Consider the following 16,341-nt stretch of genomic DNA (forward strand, 5'->3'; position numbering starts at 1 on the left):
CTATGTATTGTGGTCCATGATTACTCTGACTGGTTCGCAATAAAGGGCAATGTCACCAAAGGCCGTTCTGGTATTGAACCAAATCGGAAATTACCGCCTTGGGGAGAAAAGAGAATAAGAATGAGTTGAAGCGGAGTGTCACAAGTGGAATGATGAAATAAGAAGAGGGAAAAGGTCATCAGTGAATGTAACCCTCAGCCCTGCAATCAGAAACTGGAGTAGATTATTTATAGGAGAATTTCCATTAAAATTAGATTAGTGCCATTGTTGTGGCAGAGGGCAAAGGTGTGTGTGTGTGTGTGTGTGTGTGTGTGTGTGTGTGTGTGTGTGTGTGTGTGTGTGTGTGTGTGTGTGTGTGTGTGTGTGTGTGTGTGTGTGTGTGTGTGTGTGTGTGTTTGCTGGCTGGCTGTTGGAAAATGTAGAGTAAAATATGTGCTGCTTGTATGTTATTCCTCGCTTTGGACAAGCACCTCCACTAATCTCTGGGAGTGATGATTTAGAGGGACACCGTGGGTTCATGCGTCCTAGAGTGGACTGTCCGTCAAACTCCAGATAGATTTGGAGTCATCGACCATTCCGGTTCGTTTTAAATCGCTAGAAAAAGGGAGCTGCAATGAGAAAGATAGCTGGAAGGAAAATGAAGGAGAAAGATAGAGAAAGAATAGGAGAAATACCTAAGCGTGAGGTGATGTGTGAGAGTAACTTGTCATATCTGATGGCTTATCCACGGTTCTGGGTTCTTTCCATTTGTCACTGAGTCAACCAGGATTTATGAGCTTCTTCACAGCTACAAATCCTGATTATGGTCCTTCAGATAAATAATGGCACAGGTGTTAAAGAGAGTGCGTTTGTGTGGACTGGATCTTCCCTGCTGTTTGTTTTCCAGCAACATTCCAATCAGTGTTTTGTAGATATATTTTTCATTTTGCTGCTTAGCAGTGGTGGCAAGCAGTGGTGTAATTGTCCGTAATCCCCCCCCCTCCCCTCCTCCCCTCAATCAGCACACATCTGAACCTCAGAGAAATTAAACTGTTGCGCAATCAGTTTTACTGCCCATCGTTATTGGCCAATACGCAGTAAGAAATATGTGATCAGGAAATTGGCATTAATGCTTTCTAGTGGCCGATTCTGATGCTCTACTCAAGAAAAAGTGTTGTGCGAAGGTAAATTATAACGTTATCATGTGTTAAAATTTAACCCAGTAAACTTGAGTTAGGAACGTAAATAAACACACTTGTTTGAACAAGGTGTTATCACCGCTAGAAAAAATAGACGCAGGAGAGGAGATTATGACCAACTTCCTAACCATAGCTCTAAGCAGCTTTTAATACATAAATATAACTACTAGCTAAAAGTACAATCTTTATTTCCTAATAATTTGAATAGTGTGCTTGTATGTAAATATCCAATACAGATGACTATAACAAAGGAAAAGGATAGCATGTTGGTCGTGACAAAAAATAGCATGGAGCCTTGTCTACCAACTGCTATAACAAAACAAAATGACAACAAAAACGATCCGTATCGGCCGATATGGCTCATCGGCAATCTGTGACGGGTGCAAATGAAGGTGATCAGGATATGTCTAAAAGTAAAGTATAGTATGCATATCTTATTAAAAGTATTCACACTTCTCTGGCATTACCACCTCCCAAGAAATATACTCCCCCAGCCCTCCTCTGCAACAATGACATTAGGCAGTTACACCCAACATACAGGCCTAAGCTACACGGCGTGCAAATGGGCGCTTTGATGAAAGCTAGCGTTATGACAGGGAGGTATGTTTAAGAAATAGCGCCCATAAAAGCAGTTGGATTCTATGATAGCAAAAGCCTTAGCTTGCAATCTAGCAGACTGTCAGGCTATACCACATCATTTGCATATTCTAATGAGCCCAATGTTCAGGGTTAGCCGCTTACACTAATGACGCGTTTAGCTTTTAATAAATCAGTTAAGGCAGCTCCCTGCTGGAGCCCAGGGAGCTGCACCCGTGTGTGTGTGTGTGTGTGTGTATTTATTTGTATGTGCCATTATACTGTAATTTTGTGAGAATGCATAAGTGAGTGCATAAGTCTATTTTTGAGCACTTATCTACTGTCTAGGTGTCAGCATGTGTGTGTTTTTCCCTCATATTTTATTTAAATGTGGAGGGGCTAGTAGCCTCCTCTTTCCTTACTTTGAAGTGTCTTCCTTTGACGTTTTTGTTTGTATTTCTCCACCTTTTACCTGCCAACCTAAAAACTTGAACTGTCTTGTACTGTTTTACTCACTTTAATTTCATCAGATCTTTGACTGATTGCTCTTGCGTTGCATTTGTATTTCAACCTTCACCTATAATGGAAAGATAATCTCAAACGTAACACTGACGTGTTTTTGAAACTGGGATTACACAACTTTTCTGATGAATGTGTGATGATTCAAAAGAGTGCAAAGGCACTAATTTGGGATTCTCAGGTAAACTGAGAGACTTGACACGTATGCTGACACCTCCAGACCAAGAAACAGGGATGGACCCCTGTGCGTGTCGTAGTCACAGACAATCGTCAGTGAAAAACTGACCTGCCAGCTGTTCATTTCCTTGCATGAAGCTCCAGTTTGTTTCCAGTCTTTAGTAGGTCAGCCAGTTATTGGAAGAAAACAAGGAATCAGTCTTTTGTCAAAACACTATTGTGCCAGTTCCTTGCAGAGAGAGGGGAGTAAGAGAAAAAAAAAAATCCTTTCACAATTTCATCATGTTACTGCCAATTTGGCCCAGTGGTGGTTAGAAGGTCATTGGGCCATGGTACTATCAGAAGGATTAAGTCCTCAAATGGGATTACAGGCTTGTATGAAAAAAAATGAAGAAAGGGGGGGTGGATGCTCAAGCAAGCAAGGGAGCAGAAATATTTAAATACAGACAGACACATTCAAGTAAAGACATAATTGTATCATCATTAGTGGGGAAGAGGAGAGGAGGGGGAGGAGGAGACTCTTAAGGGGGATGGAAACTGTATGGTGAGATGTGAATTCTGTAGTTTAATGAAGATTACGTGTGATTGTGTTTAATTTCTTAACTTTTTGGGGTTATTATCTTATCTCTGTTGCCTTTTTTTTCTTTCTCTCCGCATCTACCTCATTCTCTCTTCTCTCTTAAGCGAACCAGAATAATATCTGTGAAGATGCACTGGGGTGGAATATCCTGGTCACCCATCCGGTGTGACTGGGACACTACAGTAAAATTCACACAAGCTCTCTCACACAGGCACACACACACACACACACACACATACATGTTAGATGGTGTTCACGTACACTGTGTAGAGGGATGGCAGAGACATGGCTCGGAGTGCCAGCGGCGTCTTGCCGCCCTGCCACCATGGCCCCTCTGCATGTAGGTCAGCCTCGGCTGGGGGCACACCACCCTTACCCTCCCTCGCTTTCTCCCCCTGCTCCTTCTCTCACACCCCCCTTCCTCACTTCTTTCAACCCTTCCTCACTGGTCTTTTTTCTTCCCTTCCTTCCTCTCATTTGTCTTTCTTCATACTAGTGGATGTGTCAGCATGTACCATATGACATCTAACATCTTTATGGGGTAAACTCTTCTCACTGTGCTGTATACCTTTTTGATTAAGTAAAAAAGGGAAAATCGTAACTTTTATGAGCCTCAGTATCACCTTAACATCACTTTGCATATTCCCTAGATGTAGGTCTATTATTCTCTTGATTTGCTATCCTGTGAAAACCGAGTATCTCAATATCGTCAACTTTTTATGAGCTAAGAAAATAATGCCAATGCATTTTTTAGATAGTTCAATGAGTTTTCGCAACTGCAGACCCTTCACACCCTGGACACAAGCTGTTCCAACTCCTCCCCTCTGGTAGGCGCTACAGGGCTCTGTACGCCAAAACCACCACACACAGGAACAGCTTCTTTCCACTGGCTGTCACTCTCACGAACAATAAATAAGTAATATTGCACTACTACCTCTGTTTGCACTATTGTATTATATATATATACAATTTTGTATATAGCTGTTAAATGTTTATACCTACATCTGTTCTACTTTTTTGCTGCCCTTTTTTATTCTTATATATTTCTCCTTGTTTATTGTAAAATAGTGTATGTACATTGAGAGCGGAGTGGAAACCAGAGACAAATTCCATGTATGCGTACGCATACATGGCCAATAAAGCTGATTCTGATTCTGAACTCATAATAGAACACTTCAGCCATCCGTTTATCTCAAAAATTAAAAATCACCATATTTGGAGATGCATGGTTTTCAATGGGCAAAGTTTCTTGCTCCTATGTTAACATAACATCGCCTAACCCCTTATATTTAGTAATGAGTGGAGCGAGGAACACTTAATAGCAAGCATTTTTTCCATGTAGTCAAATAGAAACTAGGTTCAAATTAATCCATTTAACAAAAGAAAACTCATACTGTATCATTTCAAAAACATTGGTAGGATAAACAATGTAAGCCTCCTTGGAAAGTAGTTGTTTGCTGACTTTAATTAGCCACAACTTTTCAGACCCTGACAGGTGACTGTTGTGCGTCATCCAATGTTCGTCATCTGATCTTCAACTTGTGAGCCTCATTAAATGAATCAGGTGCTTCACTGTTATTGCACACACACACCAGCACCTGGAAACTTAAAAGGTCCTTTAATAATCTCACCACCTCAGTGGGGAGGCCCAGTTTATCAAATGGGGACGCAGCACTGGTTTTGAGCATAACATCATGAAGCTCTATTTATTGCAGCAGCTGAGAAGCGGTTGATATTACACAGTGTGCGCAGAATAATGCAGTTTGCTTAATCACAAAAAAGTCAGTTGATACTTGCTCTGTAGTTCCTTGACCATACTTGCATGCAGCATGAGCTAATTCTGTAACTGGTTGTACGCATATATAAGGCCATGTTAAGTGTTTATGAATGTATAGTATCTGTCAATGATTATAACTTTTCCTACGAAGAAATATTTATATTCATAAGAGTGTTTTACTATATTAGTCATTCATTATCAGTTTTATACAGCAGCCTCCAATTATAGGTGCCCTCGGGACGAGTTATAGTCGCTGGCAAATACATTAATAAACACTGATATCTGTGTCCAACTACATTATAGTGTTATAAACATGTATTTAATGTTTTTGTATATTATTGCTAAACGAGGGGACTTCAAAGTAAAGTGTTTCCCCTTTCTTCCTCAAAGTTTTGCCCTAAGTCCTGAAGCTCTTTGGCACGCAGCGAACACGCCTCGTACTCTCCGTTTGCACTGTTAGCTTTTTCCATTTGCGGTTTAACAGCCTATTGCTGGCATCCATTTGATGCGTTTTAAAAGTAAAAAGCAACATTTTGGCAACAGCTTTGTTGCTAGCAGCCATTTCTAACAGCTAGTGTCTAACCAGACTGTACAGTGAGAACGACTTATTGCCTGCAGACAACATAGGAAAAATAGGAAGAATATGAATATGAGGAGAGTATTGGGTGCATATTCTTGAATGTGAAAATACAACAATTATAGTTATATGAGTTCCATCCAACCATATGCATAACTAAGGGGAAAACTAAGAGTTTTGGTTAGGATGAGGCAATCAGAGCTGCTGTCATTACATTTTGAAATTAGGTTGCCATCTGAGTTGTGGCTGGGCATTTACAGTCGTTGTGTTATGTGGAGCCTACAAGAAAATATCTCCTCAGTGGGTGTGAACTCCTTTTTAGCATTACTGGCATCAACCTCCCTGTCCAACCAGCTGAGTGAATTACCCACCATGCACTTCTCCTATTTGCTTGTCTAAAGGCCATTACTGCTGTTCCGAATTTCCTAGAAGGCTTGTGAAAACTCTGCTCGCTGCTTCTCAAATGATTTCCTACAAATTACTGCGTCATAAAGTTGCCTTTCATCTTCCTATCTTTTTGCCCTCTGTGCTCTCGGTTTGTTTTTCTCCCCCTTTCACTCTCTAAATCTCTCATCCTGGCTTTTCCCCTCATTCATACTTTAAATACCTCCATCTTTGTAACATTTCTCTAAAATCCTGCTTCTCCTTCTTTCCCCAGTCCTCGAGACTATAAACCAAAAATGAAATTTGATTAACTGTGGTACTAATTGGGTCTCTTCTAAAACCACTTTCAACACATATTTTTCATGCTATGACATTTGTCACAAGCTTTTAAAGTCCTAATAGCGGTATTTACCCTCAGACAGCGGAGGCAGGCTGAGAATGACATACGACTAATGCAGAAAATGTCTGTATTTGCATGTATGAAAACAGTTGGTGCCACGCAGGATAATGTGTTTGTGTTTGCGTGAAATCTCTATCAGACAGCACAGTTTCAGTGCGTTTCTCTCCCTGTCTCTGTGCCCAGGAAAACAGTTGGTGGGGTCAGTACCCACGGCATCAGCAGAGCACGATGCCACCCGCTGACATTCAAAACACCACCAACCACCAATCAGAAAATCTACATTTGTCGTTATTATTTGATAAACAACATATGACATTGCTTAGTGTTCTGAGAGAGATTTCAAATAGCCTCAGCATTCAGAAATGTAAATTATTTAATCCCTGGAGTAATCACAACACAGTAATTTGATGCAGCATTTTTATGATAAAACTTTTACAATCATCCTTGAGGACAAAAAAAACCAACCTTTTTTAAAAAATGATTTCTGTTTTTCCTCTCTGCTATTCTCAGTGGCTTTCCCGTCGTCATTTTTCATCACAGTCACGAACTACTACAACATAAATTGCTGCCACGAAGTCTAAAACTCCACCCAAAATACATATCTTTTGTCCCCAGCTCTCTCTCTCTCTCTCTCTCTTTCTCCCTCGTTCTTCCACCATGGTGGAATCTCCTCTGTTGTAATTGCCAGTATGTTTGATGGAGTGTTCCCGTCAGTGTTTGCCCGATAGCTCATCTTTATATACATGCACACATACACACTGGCACGCAAACGATCCCATTCACATTACGTATGTGTGCTCACAGAATGCAAACGTCGACACCTACAGGGTTTTAACGGAAAAACACACAAATAGTCAAACAGTTGCAATTTACTGTCAGTTTGTCCCTGATCTTTACCTCCATTTCTCCACCTTTCCTCAGCTCTTCCTGGTGCATTCACTCCCCTCTGCTCTCTAATGGTCTCTTTATTTTAGATGTTCTCCTTTCCTTCACTTTTCTCTTTGAGGAAACATGATTGACAGCATATATTTATCTTACCTCTCCATGCCGTCATTTGTACCTTTCTTCCATCTATCCTGCTATCCCTTTATTATTCCATTTATTTCAACTTCCATCTTTCCAGCCATACTTCTTGCTTCTGTCTCCTCTCCATCCCACCCTCCATTTCTTTCTCCCTCTTTCCTCCATCACTCCTTTCATCGCCTCATCTCGCGCCACTCCTCCAAAGAGAATCTGCCTGCCCTCCCAGAGTGATCCCGTTAGAGGGCTAATGCTGTGAAAAATGACAGTGAACCGCCACTTTTGCCGCCATCACCGCCGCTTTGGGGCCGCCCGCTGCCTACAGCCCTGTTGCCTGGCAACTCCCCAGACAGCTTCCCTCCAAACGGCGCCGTCTGCTCTGCTGCGATAGACTCCCGAGCCTAATAAGCATTATATCTCATTTTGTCTTATCATTTTGTTGTTAGTGACACAAGTTTGCTCGGAGCTGCGACTTTGCAAAGAGCACCGATGCAGAATGTGCCTCTCATATCGAATGAACGGAATAATTCGCAACAAGTGTGACATGTACAGAAATGACGAAGATGCAGACGATGCTGCAAAGCCGTTCAGTGGAAACAAACAATTAACATTAGGTCTGACCTAGTATGAAAAAGGTTATCGCCTGAACGGAGAGATGAACTCAGCGACGATATATTCCATGTTTGAAAAGGGCTTTAGTCTTTTCTGCCATAAATGTAGGAAAGGCAAAGGGAGTGAGGCCTGTTTTTGTAGAGCATCATCTTCCACGCTACGTCAGTCAGAAGTGACCAGCAGTCTGCAGAATGATTGTCTGCATTGCAAACATCTATCACTGCCTGTGACAAGAGACGATCCATGACCAGAGACTTGGCCAAACCGGGGCATCTTTTGCATAACTCAGCTCAAACACATTTCTAAGTTTGAAATCATTTATTTTATGAAGAAATGACCCGTAGCTGTATGATGAAAATACCATGCTTGAGTCTCCGGTTCCATTTTCTGTACTGCGTCAACTAATTGTGGTTCCTTTTGAAATATAAAAAAAGCCGGTCTGTGCGTCATCTCCTGCTCCACTTTCCTGTGTTTCCACCTCCTTGATGGCTTTTAAAGCAGAAACACTGCTCTGCCAGTCCTTCACCGTCAAGTTAACAATATTCCAGTGATCGAGTCCCAGAATGTTCACAGATATGAGTGACATGAGTCACACGGTTGCCACGGGAAGTCTCGCAAAGGGTTACACGAGAGTGCTTTGACAAAGTGTGTGAACTCACTGCCACCGAAGCGATCCTCGCTTTATCACGTGTTTCTGTTTTGAGACATCAGAGGTTATGACGATCTTCGGCAGATGGTGGAAAAGTTGAATCTACATCTGAGTTGTAGGGGGGGTTCCGCCTGCCACGTTGTCGTTGCGGTGTCTTTTAGCAAACAGCGTGTGATGTGTTCTGCATACGTAATCCTTTGTGGGATTGAATGTTGAAAGCAAAAGACAGCGAGTGCAAGCAGGATGAGGAACACTGTGTGAAAGTTGTATTTCCAAGGCGGCGACACGGGAATTAAAGCTAGAGAACTGTACTATGATACAACACTTCATAGATATCCAGAAATGATACGGTTCATCTCTGTTGGGTGGATCACTGCAGCTTTTTAAGCACCAATTTCCCATTTTAAGTGATCATTCTATAGAAAACCACTAATTTCAAGGTCATATAGGAACGCATGAATAGCTGCAATTTCCATTAATGGGAGCTGAATGGAGAATATGGGGGTCAAGGGGACTAGTGGAAGTGGATTTTGCTGCCAAAGAGGGATGTGTATGTGTAGGTGTGTATTTATTTTGTGTCGAGGGCGTTCACATGAGACACATTTAACAAAATGCATTCTCAGCGTTGTATGTGTGGGGAGTGACGACCACAACAAAGCTCACATTTCATTATAATTCCTTTCTCCTCATCTTGCTTTCTGCCTTAAAGGACTTTGTATTATGAACTGAATTTCTGCAAATTTGATGCACTTTGATGCATTTTTTGACGTAGATGCGTGTACACAAATACACACGAGCACCATCTGCTGAGCCATTAGACATGTCTTACTGTAAATAAGCCTGAAGACACACACACGCACACACACACACACACCTAGCGAGCAGCATGGCATCATGCCCAGCCTTGCCCCAGGTGTCTCAGCGTTGATATATTGGTGTGGCCTCAGATGAATCCATGCAGGGCAGACTAATGCTCTTATTAAAAGCTTTTTAAAGCCCTGCCTAACAGAGAGAGTGAGAAAGAGAGAGGAGAGGTGACGTGTTTTAGCATATTAATATCCACCTCAGGTGCTAATTTCCCCCGTAAGTCACACGTGTCAACAGCTGTTATGGAAGACAGTGGAAATGAAAAGACAGCTAAATAAATAGAGAGACTGGGGCAGGATGGAGAGATGGCGTGAAAAAGACTGAGTGAGAAACAAGAATAAAAAAGAGGAGGTGTAAATCACATTAATGAATAAGCCTCATTAGTCGTGCCCATTAGTGTCCTTTGCATGGATTCATTTAACTTCAGCCGACATTGGAGAAGCCCAGTGGCCATGATGGGACGCGGTTTGATTACACACCTGGATGTTTGATCAGTGACACCGTCATTCTGACTAACAGCGGACAGTCCGTGTATCTTTTGTCCTTGAATGTGAAATTAGAACACCTGCAAAGAGAAAAACAAACGTGGAAACATTTGCCTCCTGAGGATTTCTTCCTTTTTTCAGCTGTTTTACTGGGTTTCTGTTTTATTGCTCCGTAAATAAATGCTGCCTGTTTCACTGTTACTGTGCACTTTGCACTTTTTTGTTCACCTGCCTTTTTGGAGGTTTGTACTAAATCCTCCTCTCTATGTGTTTGTGTTTGTCAACAGGCGGACCCCCAAGGCCGAGACATAGCCATCCGTCCCTTCTTGGAGCACTGTGAGAACACCCACATGACCATTTGGCTGGGCATCGTTTACGCCTACAAGGGACTGCTAATGGTGAGAGGAAAGGGTCAACCGTTCATCATGTAGTCACAGTCTGTACCCACACATGAACACACATTTACACATGTAATCAGTGTGTACGTCTCAAAATGTCAAACTATTCCTTTACATTGTTGTGGTATCAGTTTAGTGTTGTTGCTTAACTTGCTAATATTACGCAAATAGCAGGGGCATTGGAAGTTAGCAGTATCTATAAAGGCTCTGATACATTGCATTGGATAATTTTTTAGCAGTTTTCTATGTATACTGTATAAGTCTCTTTCAAAATAAACATTAATTAATTAATTTGAAAAAATACAATCAAAAATAGTGAAAAGACGGAGAGATCAAATTGTAGGGTAACAAGGAGGGGCTTTGCTGTAAAATAATAAGACGGCAACAAAGAAGTTGAGCAGCAGGAAAAGTGTGTATCAAGTGATTGAGAGGAGTCCACATCTGTGCATAGGGAGGGACAGCGCAGCAAAAAGAAGCATTAAGGCTTGAGTCATCCCTGCCTTCACAGACACACAAACAAACACACACACACACAGTCTCACATATGAATGCATACACGCGCACATCACCATCACTTCACATTGGCGTACACATGCTCACACACCTGAGATCCGCTAATCCTTGATGACTGCTCCTGTAAATCTGCTGCTTGTCATTCCGCTAACTCTCATTTAGACTTTAGGATAAGCAGGCTGGCCAATTTACACAGCACACAGTGAATTATTCAGCAGGCTGCCGCTGCAACTTTAATGTTCCACAAAACAAACACTCTAAATAAACATTTCACAAGCAGGAAACCAAAGGCTGCTTTAGAAAGATGTTCTTAAGATTATTTTCCTCCTTTTTAAGGAATTCAAATTATGGACTTGATTTTTCTTGACTATTTAAGTGTTTCTTAACGCTAAATCAAATGAGATTAAATGTTTCTCGGCACTCCATTTATGAAGAACAATAAAGAGCAGTGTACAACAAACAACATTAAGATGAATAGGATATATTTTATTCTGGAAAAACAAAAAACTGCATAGCTTTAAAAAGTGAGGATGACCAAAACTTTTGACTAACTGTGTGCGCATTGCCCCAGAGACACTGCCTTTTTAAAGTCTGTTTAACCTTCTCTCAATAAAAACAAATGTTACTTTTCCTCTCTTTTCCCCAACAGTTATTTGGCTGTTTCTTGGCATGGGAGACCAGGAACGTGAGCATCCCTGCTCTCAACGACAGCAAATACATCGGGATGAGTGTTTACAACGTGGGCATCATGTGCATCATCGGCGCTGCAGTGTCTTTTCTTACAAGGGACCAGCCCAATGTCCAGTTCTGCATTGTGGCACTGGTGATCATCTTTTGCAGCACCATCACGCTCTGTCTGGTCTTTGTCCCCAAGGTCAGTTTATTTGTGTGTGTGTGTGTGTGTGTGTGAGCAGACCTGGTTAACTCAAAAACTGGAGTGCTTAATTATCACCAGATTCACACACCACACGTCACTAAATCCTGTGTCCTAAGATTGCAGCGTAAACAGACATGTGTAGCTTTTTTTGCCCATGTAATTTTATAGCAGAGTGCAGCTCTGACTAATACCCCAACACCCTTCTTCTCCAGTTAATCACCATGAGGACCAACCCAGACGCAGCCACCCAGAACCGCAGGTTAAATTTCACCCAGAACCAGAAGAAGGAAGACTCCAAGACCTCCACCTCAGTCACCAGCGTCAACCAGGCGAACACTTCGCGACTGGACGGGCTTCAAACTGATAACCACCGCCTCCGCATGAGGATAACAGAGGTCTGACCTGATGAATACACGTTCATGTTCATTTCTTTTTCATTGATTGTCATGATTTTACAAGACAAGACGACGCTGCAGTGGGTGGCAGCGTTTTCAATGCGATACGCTGGATAAGAAGAAGCTCTTAAATGTAATTGAAGAAACAGTAACTGAGCACAAGTTGTACAAGAAAAGGAAGAAAAACCAAATAATTTAACTCCATTGAACCTAAATAACTAATAAACAACTAGCTCTCTTGAAGCCAGTACATTTTCAATTATCATTTCATTAATTCGTAATAGAATAATTGTGTGTGTGTAAAATGAACTCTGAGAGAGATGCTGTTGTCTCTGTAGCATCCACGCTGTACCTTCTCTCAGATTCACTTCCTTCAAATGTTCACTGACATTGAGTGACAAAAAAAACAATCACCTTGGCTTTTTTTATCAGCTCTCTCAGAGGTGAATTACTGCTGTTATCATTGCTTTTGTTCATGATTGTTTTAAATGAGGAGCTACTCAGACACTAGTAAGGACAAGTAAAATGATCATGTCTTTGGCAGGCAGAAGTCTTTTCCCTTCTTCCCTATGTTTTGAAAAGTTATCCATAGAGCCACACGTCTTTGAATGATTTCTGCAAACTTGATGGAATTAAAGATGGTTCAGTTTATGATAATAATGTACTCACTCTACTTTTACCCACTTAAAAAAAAACATAAACTAATATTTTCTTTGTTCTTCCTGTTTTATAGCTGGATAAAGAGCTGGAAGAAGTGACCATGCAGCTGCAGGACACCCCAGAGAAAACTCCCTACATCAAACAGAACCATTACCCGGATGCCAACAACATCCTCAGCATACGCAACTTCACAGACGCTAAAGGTGAGAAACTGGCTGTATGTTTCCATATAGCCCTTAAGGCATCAGTGTGACACCACCCATTTTTGGCATTCAGTACTTCCAAAGCACATGGAAAAAGTTTCACCTCATAGAAAAATGGACCGATACCAATACTGATATCGTATATATCGGTCCGATACTGACTCAAATAGCTGGATCAATAGGCCAATCTGGTACTTGATACCATTATTTTAATAAATAACAATCCAGTACATTTAAATGTATGTATTTATATGTCATAAAGTTAGAAAAGTCAAGTTTAAGTCAAGTCTGATGTTGTTTTATACATAAACGATTGATCTCAGTCTCTTCCACACAGTGAGGCGTACAGCTTATTAATCAGACTGGTATCGGATCTTACTTTGTATCGGCAGATACCTAAAGCCCAGGAATCGTATCAGTACAGGGACTGAAGAAGTCAGATCTGTTCATCCCTAATAGTTAATCCCCCTGTGGCCCTCGTTGGATCGATTGCTTTAACAACTGAGAAGCAGCTGTTGCATGTCTTGATGCCAGACGAAGTAGTCAACTAGGTGGAGTGGGCAGATTCAAAGGTCTAGTCCCAGGCAATGAATAGATGAATAGAAAGATACAATCTCACAAAGACAATCCGGAGAAACAGTGTTGATGTTTGGTGGGCGTGAAGTAACAAACACATCACTTACTCTCATGATGTGTTGATGCTCTCCATTACAATCAATACAACCCATGTAAAATCCAAGATGCTGTGTCTTTTCTTCCTCACTAGCTGACTGGAGCTGCTCAGATGGGTTGTTTAATGCTGCTTCTGGTGGCTGAAACTAGATTGCAGCAGTCTGTATAGACCAAGATAAAAACCAAAAATGAGCAGCTCAGTAAGATGCAATTCAGCGTGATTCAGCCTGATGCAATTTAGTATAAAGTCATATTTATAGCTGTAATGAGGTTTTTCACATTATTTATGCATATTCGGTGGCTTTCGTAGAGGATTTTAACGCGGCTTTCAGAGCAGCGGCTTGAAATAATATCGGGATTTTTTTTTTTTCCCCATTGCTGGAGCTCCTGTCAGCTGCAGGTGAAGAAGGGACACATGAGTACTCTGTCTGACAGCAAGTCTGTGACGTTTCTTGGGATAAGTCATGAGATTAGTTAGAGTACCTGCATACTCCACTGCTGCTTAGCAAGTTTTACACACACTGTAGTCACACTTCTCTCCCACCGGTTATTATTAAGCCCAAAGTGAGTCCACACTTGATTTTGCACTGAATTATTTGGTGTGTGGGATGTTGTTTGCCGTGTGTTGAACAATGTACTCGAGATAAAAATAGAGAGAAGATTAAAGAAGGGATGGAGGGGTCAGTTAAGGTGAACCATAATTGGGTGAGATAAGCAAAGGGAAACACAAGGAGTAAAACATCAGGTCCTAAAATCTAAAGATACGTGTCGTATCCCTCTTTTCCAGAGCTTGTGTCATTCACCCTCCCAAGGTCTGCCCGACACAGGCTATTTGAATTGATGCAGCTGTATCTTAGGCATTATGAAGCCGAGGTCCTCAAATTGGATCAGTGAATCTTTACACCCCAGCAGCATCGCTTTGCATTAGGCCCCATTTGAACAGACGCAGGGTGATGGTGATGTGACATCGTACAGCAGACAGTTTCAGCACATCGGATGCACACGCCAGCACAAAGCCGCTCTCGAGGAATGGATTTGTCTGAGTTTGTGGAAGGTAAAGCAGTAAAACAGCTGCGCTCATTCTGCAGATTGGGAGCAGACCGCGTTGGAATTGTTTGAGAAGTTTCTCATCTGTGAAAGTTCATAGTTACGCAACAAACTGATGGCAGTTAGTTAGTACATTCGCCAGGCAACGTGTCAAATGCCTCTTCTTTGTGTTTTAGTTTGTTCTCTGCTTCCTTCTGTTCCTCCTCCTTCTCTGCCTTACACATCCTCCTGTTTTAGCCTTGTTAGGTACCCTTACAAGGATCGATCTGAAATAAAAATATGTCTGTGTTGTTGCACAAATGGTTGATGGAGCGGCTCAGTGTTGTCTTTTTATGGAACGCAGAGAGGTTTTTCAGCCGTGTATCAGGGTTCAAATGTGTATCGAATCATATTTCCATTCCTCAGGGAAAAAAAGAAGAGAAATTGTGTCGTATTACCTGAAAATATTTGTCTTGCATTATTTAAACGAAGACTTTCTAACATTTTTCATTTGTTAAAAATAATCTCTCTAAACTGGCAGCAGCTGGCGGCTATCAGGCTTAATTTTAGATCACTAAAAATTCTAATTGTTTGGGCTCATAGCGATACATTTATTTTAGACTAAATCTGTGTATGCACTGTCCTGGTTAGTTTGTCAGGAAGAGAACAGAGACACTTTTAGTACAAATATTCGTTTACGGGAATATTTTTATAGAAAAAAACTATAATCTGTATTTGTCTTCTCTAAATTTGTGTCAGATTACTAAATACAGTCATATTTAAAAACCTGCGTTGAGTAAAGTAGCAAATACCTCTCCCATTGCCACCAGTTGGAGTTGGTTGCAACTATTGGGAATCGGCCATTTTTAAATTGGAAAACAAATGAAAGAAGCACAGATAGCTGGTTTCTGGAGCGCACACGCCTTCCAAAAATAAATGTCACTCCTTTGAAAGGATTAGACAGCTATCAACTATTATTTCCCTCAGCAGGGGAAACATGCTGATGCTGGTAGAGAAATGATCCGTTTGCCTCCTGGCGCATAGGGATCAGATACAATGAAGCAACAAAAGTGGGCTGTCTTATTAATTTATAGAGGCATATTCCTGCTCCTGTCATGTTTTAAAACTGACAGATGAATTAAAACTTAGTAGAGCCAGAGCTCTCTCAAAGCAAGACTCTCATATTTAGCTTTTGCTTTTTACTCACACAGAGAAGTCTAGGTTGCTGAAGTGTTCACGATAACGATCTTGTGAGGAGAGAAGGAGAACGAGAGATCAGACAAAGAGAGACAGCACATTAGATGCTGCTCAGAAACGTCAATCTGACATTATGGAAATAAAATCACAGGTCATTAAGCCTCCTTCAAAGATCACCAGCATATAATCTTTGCCTCAATCTGCTTGTGCTTGGCAGTCATCATCATCATCATCATCATCATCATCATCGCCGGCTCCGAACTGCAGTCATCAGTATTCATAAGAGAGCTGGTCTAAATGTATTGAGGTCCGTGAATGAGTGGCTGTTATAAGTGTAGAACGCCATGTCAACAGCGATTACCCTCACTGAGAAGCCACACTTCACGTCTCTCTCTATCTCTCTCTCTGTCTCTCTCTCTCTGTCTATCTTCATGATGGAGGAAACCTGAGGGTGACAGTTAAGGTGTAGTTTTCTGACGGATTAGCTGCTGAGAACGGATCTTCGGCTGAGAAGTTAGAGGTCATTGTTGTTGATAAGCAGCCGTCATGTTTATCATCTTCCTCGTGCTGCAATGCAGTCATTTATTCATATTTTGGAC

The 16,341-nt window shown here is 41.4% G+C and overlaps 1 protein-coding gene across 1 annotated transcript in view; it reads left to right on the top strand.

Annotated features, from left to right (window-relative positions):
• Positions 1-16,341, top strand: part of gabbr2 (gamma-aminobutyric acid (GABA) B receptor, 2) — a gene marked incomplete at both ends in the record, with an annotated part of 152,123 nt that overhangs the window by 131,900 nt on the left and 3,882 nt on the right. The window contains 4 exons of the mRNA XM_079176597.1: positions 10,089-10,199; positions 11,362-11,586; positions 11,802-11,984; positions 12,718-12,847. Of these exons, the coding sequence (XP_079032723.1) occupies positions 10,089-10,199; positions 11,362-11,586; positions 11,802-11,984; positions 12,718-12,847 (649 nt within the window). The remainder of the gene's footprint in view (positions 1-10,088; positions 10,200-11,361; positions 11,587-11,801; positions 11,985-12,717; positions 12,848-16,341) is intronic.

The sequence above is a fragment of the Pholis gunnellus genome, assembly GCF_910591455.1.
Source record: "Pholis gunnellus genome assembly, chromosome: 16".
In the NCBI taxonomy this organism is placed as follows: domain Eukaryota; kingdom Metazoa; phylum Chordata; class Actinopteri; order Perciformes; family Pholidae; genus Pholis; species Pholis gunnellus.